Genomic DNA, 10417 nt, shown 5'->3' with positions numbered 1-10417 from the left:
GACATCATATCAGAGTGACACGTCCGATTACAGCTGCAGTGAGACTCAAACACACAGTTTGTGTGTGCGTGTGCGCGTGTGAGAGCAAACTGAGAGCAAACCTCACAGTGTAGTCATGGAAGGCAGGTGGGAACGAGAGTAGCAAACGCAGAATGGAACTGATGATGTCAAAACCTCCACTTCCTGCATGTACTGTAAGTGGTCATTAAGCAGTTCACACACATGCAGGCACAAAAACGGGCACGCGCACACACACACACACACACACACACACACAGACACACACAGATGTGGCCACTGGCTTGCAACCTTGGAGGAAGGGCCTGAGCTAAAATTACATGAGTGATGTCATCAGTCATTCACTGTTGCCACGGAAACTAGGCTTCTCTTAACCCCTTCACGCTCAGAGAAAGGGGATTCCACACCAGCACCCACAGGAGCGGATCATTTAAGGTTCTACCTGCTGTGATACGGCCGCTTTATTTATTTACTGTTTTCGCAAAAAAAACCTCTGAAGGAAGAACAGACACATGAAAGAGGGAGAGGAAAGGGTACGCTAGCAGATGTAGCCCATAGCAGAGCGTTAATGACGGATGGAATACAGCTGGCACTTTAAAGCTAGGCTCAGTCGTCGCCTTGTGTTTGCAATAGAAAACACTCCATCGGTGGGGTTACGACTGCTCATAGTCAACCCATTCAAGTGAGTGTCCTCCGACTGCTGGTCGCGTGATAGCGGCAGTGTTTACAGTGTCGACGGGGGGGGGGGGGAAATGGGAACTGTTTGACCAGGGGGGGAAACAGATAAGCAGAACACAAAGCGTACTAAACACCCGCCAAGGCCAGAGCCGTCTGACAATCTGCCAACGAGGAACAGAAGAGCCACACGGGGAACAAGGAGAACCAGGTCCTCCTCCTGGATGGACGGAGGTCCTTCAGCCCGGTACCAGATGGTGGGTCCAGCCCAGACAACAACACCAGCTACCCCTCTGCACGTGGAGGGCCGGCGGAAAAGAGTGCGCTCAGGGAGCTTTGAAGCATGTACAAGTAGATCTGAGAACCGGCGTCTACTACATCCGCTTTCAGCTGGCTTTGTTTCAGTCCCACGATTTAGATAAAGAACTTGACAAACACTTCTCTAACATATTTATTTCGACCGGAGCGTATACGTTTTGGTATTTTATCCGATCACTCCTGTGTTTTATTAGAAATGGTTTGTGGGTTTAGTTGGGAGCGGCATCCGACATAACGTTCTAAAAACCGCTTCTTCAGCTATTAGTAGGAACTCAGTCAGCTAGCAGTGGAGGAACTGTGTCTCCTAGCTGGGAACTTGATTATGCAACCGCAACCGGCGCTTGTGGTGGCATCAGCGCTAAACCCGTCCCTAGGAAGTCACGCCTCTGTCATTCCTCTCCGCACACACACACACAAACGCACACAGCTGCATTGCTTAGCCAACGGCCACTCACTACGGTACACGGGCGTGTTCCCCTACACGTATGCACGTTTGACCCACTGACATACAGTAAACTCCCTTCACCTCATTTGACTCGCGAAGTCGGAAACGAAAAGGCCGACCCACAACTGGCATAGAGTAGTCGCCTCCTCCCACTCCTTCGAACTATCTCCTTTTTAAGCTCCTCCCCCTCCACACCACCACCATAGCACCGCCCCTCCTGCCTCCTCCTCCCCTGGCCACACAACTCACATGCCGCCGCTGCTCAGCCAATCGGTGAGCAGCGTGCGGCGCTTTAAACCGAGAGCGCCTCTCGACTCTCGACAAACCGACTGCGTGCCATGAGAAACACAAACCCAAGCATGTGCTCTAGCAGGAAGGCAGCTGATGGGCGGATCTTACAGCTACAACTACAACTCCCAATTACGTGAGTCAACAGGCGTTTAAACGGCCAAACAAACACAGCCACAGGTACACACTGGGATATGAATACACCAACCATCGGCGCCAAATTCTGTATTGTCGTTGCAGTTGAAGTGTGGTTTACTGAAGTAGAGTGTGGCCTTGTGTTGTTAAGTGTAGTGTAACATTGTGGCATAACATTGTGTCTTCTAGTATGAAGTTCGCAAATGTGTTTCAAAAGACAAGCCTGATATGAAGCTGTGGATTTGAATCACTAGCTGAAGATCTGGCAACACAGACACACACACAGACAAATGACAGACAGAAAGACCAACATAATGACAGACAGACAGACAGACAGACAGACAGACAGACAGACAGACAGACAGACAGACAGACAGACAGACAGACAGACAGACAGACAGACAGAGACAGTCAGAGACAGTCAGACAGACGGAAAGACGACACAGGCGTTGACGAAGTTTATTATAAAACGGTTTACTTGTCTTACCTTCACTGTCGGATCAGGTCTTATAGAGCAAATTCTGTTGGTCTCCTCAAAATATTCCGCCTTTCATTTCCATCAAAAGATTATGAAAGAGAGAGGGAGGCGATGAAAGGAGGAGAGAGAGGGAGGCAGAGGAGAGGAAGAGAATAACAATCAATACAACATTGCGACAACAACTGTCCTAGACGAGTCCATCTGGACAGCAGGAAAAGCCTGCAGAATTCATCAGTGCATCGCTCTACATTCCTATATTGACTTTACGGTCTCCTTCATTATCCCACGCCAGACGCCAGAAAGGATATTTACGTCCTTAGTTTATTTCAGTTTGTGCCGTGTGTCTACCCCGCACACACGCGCCGTGTTGCCGGGCGAAATGAGAATCCGCCTGCGAAAGGATGGCGCCAGTTTGAGCTATGGAATTATGTAATGTCTCCCCCTATCTCGTTCCTCCTGGGCAGTGTTAGGCGGCCGGTGCATCTCCCCGTGCCCCTAAACCCGCTCACGGTAACCACAGCTAGAACATGCAAATGTCCTCAGCCTATGGGTGAAATGCCAGGCAGCGAGCGAGGAAGCGAGAGACATTCGTCAAAGCTAACTATAAATCATTATAGGGGAATGAAACAATATAGCACACACACAGCTCTCAGTGGTACCTTCAACCCCCCCACCACAACCCCCCACATCCCGACCCTCACACAAGCACACACACACACACACACACACACACACACACACACCCTGTTGTCTTGTCTAGCTGCTGAACGTGCCGGCTGTGTTTTTTTCTCCTGCTGATGCTTGGTCCCGCCAGACCACCACCACCCTCCTACCCTTCTCCTATGAAGTCCTAAAATAGTCTCTCTCTCTCTCTCTCTCTCTCTCTCTCTCTCTCACCGGCAGGCTCAATGCCCTCTCTCGGCTGCCGGTACAGCTCAGCGCGGTGTGTGTTGTGGTGTGATTGATAATTACCCTGTGAGTCTGAGCGTGCTTCCTCTCCGGTTAATCCATCCGTCTCTCGTATCCCCATCAGAAGACTCCTTCTCTCTCTCTCTGTCTCTCCCCCTCCCTCTCTCTGTCTCACCTCTGTCCTCCCCCTTTATACGTCTCGCGCTCTGTCTGTTTCCTCTTTCTGAGTTCAGCCCATTCAGGAAGCCATCTTGTATTTTAAATCCTGTTTTACATGAGTCCTAGTACAGACATTTTCCCTCTCTCTCTCTCTCTCTCCCTCTCCCTACCTCCCTCTCCCTCTCTCTCTCCGAGCCTCTGAAGCTCTTTACTCTCTCTCCCCTCCCACTCTGTGTCTTGTGCTAGTACGGCTCTGCCGTGCGCGCGCATATACACACAGGATTACACACACAAACCGGCACACACAAAACACACGCTCACAAGATGATATTGTGTTCCACTAAGTCAGCTTTTGTGTTCACTAACCTACATAGATGCCCCATCACCTCCTACCTCGATCTACCTCTTTCTATTTATTAATATCCAATCCGCTTCTCTCCCTCACTCTCTATCTCTCTCTCTCTCTCTCTCTCTCTCTCTCTCTCTCTCTCTCTCCTCCGAGCCGGCTGCATACGTGATGTGAATGCTCCCGCCCCCTGCTCAAAGGAGAACACACACGTGCGCACGGTCACACACTCTGACTTACACACACACACACAGACACACACACACACAGCAGCAGCATTGCTGCCTGCCGGCGAGACGTCACGCTAGAGATAACGCACAAAGACACTCCATCAGCCAATCAGGAGCAAGCTTGGGCTCTGCTGCTAGGGTGAAAAACTAGAGGGAGGGAAAAAAAAAAGGGGGGGAGGGGGGAGCGTCAAATGAAAGAAAGAGAGAGAGAAAAAATCACACAGAGGGTAGATAGAGTGGGAGGGGAAAACGAGGGAGGGGGCAGGAAGGAGAGAAGCGGAAAAAAAGTTAGCGGAGGGAGAGAGAGAGAGATGAAAATAGAAGATAGAATGGAGAAAGAAAGAAGAGGAGGGACCCGGAGAGATGGACGGGAAGGAGCGTGACATGGGGGTTGAACTAAGGATATCGTGTGTGTGGGGGGGTGTGTGTGTGTGTGTGTGTGTGTGTGTGTGTGTGTGTGGGAGCGTGTGTGCACTATGGGAGAGAGGGACAGAGGGATGAGGAGGGGGGGGGGGACCATCTCTATGCCTGTCAATTATCTCCTTGGGCTCGCCTTCCCTAAACAATACCTCTGGTATGTGGTATCACTCAGCACCATCTGTGACAGGGCTGCCCGCAATAACTGGACCGGAGTGCACAGTGCGTGCACACAGAGACGCGCACGCACGCACACACGCACACAGGGGCGAGAACGCACGCGTTGCAATTAAATGTCGATGGATGCACGCAAACTATGTGCAAACAATGTGCACGTTCACATACACACACACTTACACACCCACACATATACACTCGGAAACACACACAGTTGGTTTTTTAAATGTGAACATGCTGACGATAGCTACTCAGAAGTCTGGGTCTTTGAGGAAGCAACCCCAAAAAACACCCTGAACCTCATGACCTCGATCACCAATAGAATGTATATTTCGTCACTTTCATGTTTGCACCACGGCAAGTGGCACACGAGAACGGTGTCACTATCAGAGGGTGGATGTGGGTCAGAGGCTGTGTGTGGGAGTCCTTTTCGATGTTTTCTTAGAAGAGCGCCGGTCCAACATACCACACATATCTCAGCGCACGTGAGCCCATCCTGTTGACACTGCTGACGGAGCGCAATCCAGCTCGCACCCTTTAAACTCCCCCCCCCCCCCAAACGCAACCGCCACCCCTGGCGTCCCCAGACCATCCAAACGCTCTGCTCATCATCTTATCTTCATCTCTGGTCATCAATCATGGATAAAACATCATAATGAGATTGAATTTGTTTTACTTTTTATATTTTAAACGGAAGGGTGGAAACGTTGAGTTGAGTGTGTGTGTAGTAAGAGAGAGAGTAAGCGCGAGCGAGCAACAGAGTTCAACGTGTGTAGAAAGAGAGCGAGTGAGAGCGAGCGGGTAAGGGAGTGAGTGAGGGGGGGGCGTGGCAAGGACCAGGCAGCCAGACAGTGACACAGCACTGGTCGTGTTTGCCTCTTTACCAGCGTGGGAAATCCCCACCTCTGACGTCAGCGCTACCACGTGCTCGCCTGTGTGAGAATTTTTGTGTGTCAGTGTGTGTGTGTGTGTGTGTGTGTGTAAAGCGACGGAAGTGTGCTTCGTAGTAGTAGCAGCAGTAGTAGCCGCACGAAGCGGGACAGTTGGCCGTGCACTAGCACACGCCGTTAGCAGTGGTCGGAAGTCCTGGTATTAGAGGTATTGGAGTGCGAGGCAACAGATGCGGCTATGGAGGTTAGCGCTGGTTAATGTGTGTGTGTTGTTTTTTTTCAAAACACCAGCACCTCCCGTTATGCATAATATGGCTCCGTGGATGCCGTTGAACGCAGCACCCGGAGAAACCCAGGGAAAATAAAACGAAAAGATCCCTGGAAGAAACCCTGGCAGTTTGTTCGACTAGCTGCCCCCTTTTTCTTCAGGACGACAGCGGAAACCGAAGTGGGAGGACCCGGCGTTGGAGAAGAGAGCCTAAACCATGGGCACCGGCACCGAGCATTCACAGATCCTATTGTCCCATACAAAGCAGCCGGTGGCAGAGTGAGCAGAGAAGGGGAGGCAGGATGTAATGACGAGGCAATGCAGCAAAACCTACACAACTGCACATGGGGCTGCCGGGAGGGCAGGACGCTACATTGGACGGCTGTGTTCGTCCTCGGAGCCAGAGGGTGGTGGGTTCAAACCCCAACGTCTCCCTTTAGGCGTCCTTGAGCAGGATGCTGAACCCTTACCAGCCTCATCATGACATGAATCCACACAGATCTTTAATCCAAGAGTTTCCAAATAAAATCATCTGCACAGTGAATTAAAGGTAACAGTAAATGAGATCCAGATATTTGCTTTTGGATGAAAGGACACGCTAAACCATACAATAAAAAGGTCCCACATCTGAGGCTTACATCCAAAAACACGGTAATTGGTTTGTGTTATGACATACGATAGTCGTTTTCCCCTCTATCCTGTTATCTTAAGTACCTTGTATGTGATCCTCAAATGGTTTAACTTATTTCTTTCTTGTGGATCGAGGGGCTCACATGGCTTCAAATACCCTAACCACTTAAGCCTCCATAGACGTATACTGGTACCTACATGGGCCTGCAAACATGTCCCCTTGATGTCTGTAATACTAGCACCCTCAGACTTTGACCCAAGCCTGGTTCATTAGTGAGCAATGGCCCACTCACACATTATGAGAGAATTGATAATCCTATCATCTTAAAAACCTCTCCAGCACCCACCTCTGCTACCAACCCCAAACTTCACACACACACAAACACACACACGCACGCACGCACGCACGCACGCACGCACGCACGCACGCACGCACGCACGCACGCACGCACGCACGCACGCACGCACTCACTCACGCACGCACGCACGCGTGCGCGCACGCACGCACACTCACACATGTACACACACACGCATGCGGGCTCAAACAAACACAACCACATTAAAAACAGTATCACTTAATGGTTAATGGCAGTTGGCTGGCTCATTATAGTCATGGGGCATTGTCAATGATTTGCACCCGAAAGCAAAATGGTGGACATGGTGGGGGATGGGATTGTGTTATCGTAGTGCTAATTAAGGGTTTAGTTAATGGTATTAATACTGTACTGCCTACTCTAACCATATCCCTATACGCTTGACCTATCCCTCCTGAACCTCCTGTACAGCCCCCCCCCCCCCCAAACACACACACACACACACACTGTGTGCTTATGTATATTTGCATGAGTACATGGATCTGTTGGACGCATGCAAAGAGAGACTACAAGGTTGCTAGGCGATAGGACCTCAGCTGCTGCCTCCAAACAGGGTTGGGAGTGCAGGGGGAGGGGGGGTAAGATGGAGGAGTGGGCGTGGGAGGGGGAGGACTTTATGGATGAACAATCTGCACCCACCCACACACACACACACACACACACACACACACACACACACACACACACACACACACACACACACACACACACACACACACACACACACACACACACACACACACACACACACACACACACACACACACACACACCTTGCTGGATTACTATACTATTGAATAGGCTACTATGTTCAGTAGGTACACGGTTTAAATATGAGACAACAAGCTAAGCAATCTAAAGAGACTAATTTAAATATAAAAGAAAGAGGAAAAAATAGCCCATTACTTTGGTTATGTGCTATATTTTAAATATGCCTTAACAAACCATCCTTAGCAAGTTGTTGTGTTTGAGGTCAACCGATGCTATTAATCTATCCGTTTGTAAAACTGTTTGTCCTGGTCTGTCCTTGGGACCACTAAAAGTAGAGAGTTCTTTGTTTCCTTTATGGACAGACCTCAACAAGAGAGTCTCCCTTAGATCAGATAGTCTGCATAACGATAATACAAATATTATACTATTTAAACTACACCGGCTGTGCACAGGGCTTAGTCAATTTGAATAGAGAATACAAGATTTATGAGGAAAGAACAAGTGTGCCAGAAAATAAACATTATATGAAAACAACAGATAGACAGTGAAGGAGCCCACTGGATGCCAGGGGGGGGGGGGGGGTTACATCTGTTTTGGGGTACATCTATCCTATATGGTTACCAAAAATACCTTGATAGGGTAAAGCATTTTCAGAGTCAGTGGGGGGAATCTCACCAACCTGCTCAAAAACAAACTAAAACGGTTAGTGAAACCAAAAACCTATTCTCCCACAATAGAAAGGACGATCCTCATAAAATAGAAAATGGTGCCACTGCTCTGGGAGGACCTAGCAGTCGTGAAGGTTAGACAAGCCTCTGCTAAGACGATTCCCTCTCAATACTGCACACCATTTTACTGCCTTCTACACCCGGCAGCCCTTCCCCCGCACGCACGTACACACCCTCCCACCCACACCCACACAAACACATAGCTCCTTGCTTATAAGGTCAACCCCCTGCCCTGGTGTCAAAGGTCAAAGGGGAGAGCCTAGGAAGCTGGAGACATTCCCTCCGTTGCTGATGTTTGAGACACAAACAAGCAGGGACATGGCACGTGTTTGCACAACTGCTGCAGCAGCAGCAAACACCACCGAAGAAGAATCCGCAGTGGTTTACTTTATAAATAACAGAGGTTATTAATAATCTACCTGCTGTATAAATGCTGCCATTCTTCAGATTCATGTGAAGTAGCCACAAGGCACACTCAAAGGAATAATGTGTGAAACATGCCATCATTTTTGATTAATCTACATGGAATTACAACCACATTTTCCCCGTCTAGTTGAATGAAGTACCCAACTACAAATTAAAATGACAACCTTCAATTATGTTTTACTTCAATAATAATTGCTATCAAACGATAGGCCATTTCATGCCCCAGACGCTGCTTCACTTACACACACATACTACGAACACAAGCACGCACACACACACACACACAAACTCCCACGTGCTCACACAAGGCCATGAGTTGGGTGTGTTGTGTTAAACACTAAGAGGTAGCTGTTATGTCTTAAATAAGTTTTACAGCGTCTGGGCCCAGAGTACATCGTCTGGGCCACTTTACAAAAGATCCTCCCTTAACTGATTATCACCGACCACGGTAAAATAGAGACAGACACAGAAGAGATTCTTCAGAACCACTGTTCTGACTTGTTTTATCAAGGAGGATGCTATTTTGTTTGGCCGATGTTAAAGATGAATGCAGAAATGGTGCTGGTGTGCTGATAACTACATCTAAAGGAATACATTCGAAATCTGTGGCCATAACATCAGGGAGGGGTGATGTTTAAAGAGATATATTGCATTGCGTGTTCGGCAGAAGCTCAAGAGGGAGAGGCGTTCGTCTGGAAAGTGGAGTGGTCTGATCCCTATGCTCCTCCTTGCAAAATAAAAATGTAAATATTACTCTTGAAGATAAATCACAGTACGCTGGGTGTCATCTTGCACTGTTGAGACCAATGTCAGTATGTCAATCGGTGAACTGAAAAAGAGTTACTGATAGTGACTCCAAAACAGGACGGCTTCTTATTCTTTTAAGAATGTTAAAAAATATGATTTCAGATGCATTTTGTGCATGCAGTTGTGACCTTTCAACCCTGCATGCATTTATTCATCTATTTTTTACCGTTTGCACATGAGGGGGTCCGACTGACTATAAACGCAAACCAGCTGTCCACAACGCTTGAGTGGCATCTGTGTTTAACGCAACCTTGAAAAGCATGTCTGGACAGCCCAAGAATCCATGGGTGGATCCAGACAGCACCGGGAAGCCTTGCAAAATAGTCTGAAAGAATGACTCCAGTGCTGTGGGACACAACAATTACCAATAGAGCCAGTAATATCACGATAACAACCGAACACCGGGCAGAATAAACCCAATGTGTGCACTCTACCTAGAAGTCCATGAGCAAGAAGCCTCACACCTGCTCCTTCATGACATGTAATGGCTTTGGAAAAAGTGAATGAAATAGTAAATGGTACTCACACACATGTATTCCAAAGAAATAAATAAAAACATTCAAAAACCAAAAGACGTTTACACATTTAAACATCATCACTCAACCCTCACCTCTGAGTCATTCTTCCGTTTCGTCAGCTGGACGCACTTGCGCATCTTACAGATCTGCTTCCCCGTCTGGCGGTTCAGACAGTTCCCGCACGTCCCGCAGTTCTCCTTCTGCAGGCAGGGGACGCAGGCGCCACACTTCTTCCTCCTCTTCTTCTGGGGGTCCTCCAACCCGGGCGTCAGGGAGAAGAGCCCGGCCTGCTGATGCTCGGCCTGGATGTAGCCGCTTAGCGGGGACAAGCTAGCCGTGCCCGACTCCTTCTCATGCCCACGAGGGACGTGGGCGTCCTCCGAGTCCAAGGACAGCTGAGGACCACCGCTGGCCCCCTCGGCCAGGGGCCCCAGCAAAGTCATGGGCCTGAGCATGTTGGCCCCACTGTC

At 49.0% G+C, this 10417-nt stretch overlaps 1 protein-coding gene across 2 annotated transcripts in view; it reads right to left on the bottom strand.

Moving 5' to 3' along the window:
• tet3 (tet methylcytosine dioxygenase 3) overlaps positions 1–10417 on the bottom strand; it is a 47159-nt gene extending 36742 nt beyond the window's left edge. The window contains exons 1-2 of one of the 2 annotated variants that reach the window (XM_060054185.1): positions 3330–3894; positions 2367–2426 (exon numbers count right to left, since the gene is read on the bottom strand). Coding sequence is in view for 1 of the 2 variants with exons in the window: in XM_060054182.1 (XP_059910165.1) it covers positions 10040–10402 (363 nt within the window). In the remaining variant the exon portion in view is untranslated. Of the gene's footprint in view, positions 1–2366; positions 2427–3329; positions 3895–10039 lie in introns of those variants that run through there. The other variant, XM_060054182.1, reaches the window with a different exon arrangement.

This window comes from Gadus macrocephalus, chromosome 6, assembly GCF_031168955.1.
Source record: "Gadus macrocephalus chromosome 6, ASM3116895v1".
NCBI lineage: Eukaryota > Metazoa > Chordata > Actinopteri > Gadiformes > Gadidae > Gadus > Gadus macrocephalus.
The sequence above is the reverse complement of the archived record's forward strand: the minus strand, read 5'-3'. Positions and strand labels throughout refer to the sequence as shown.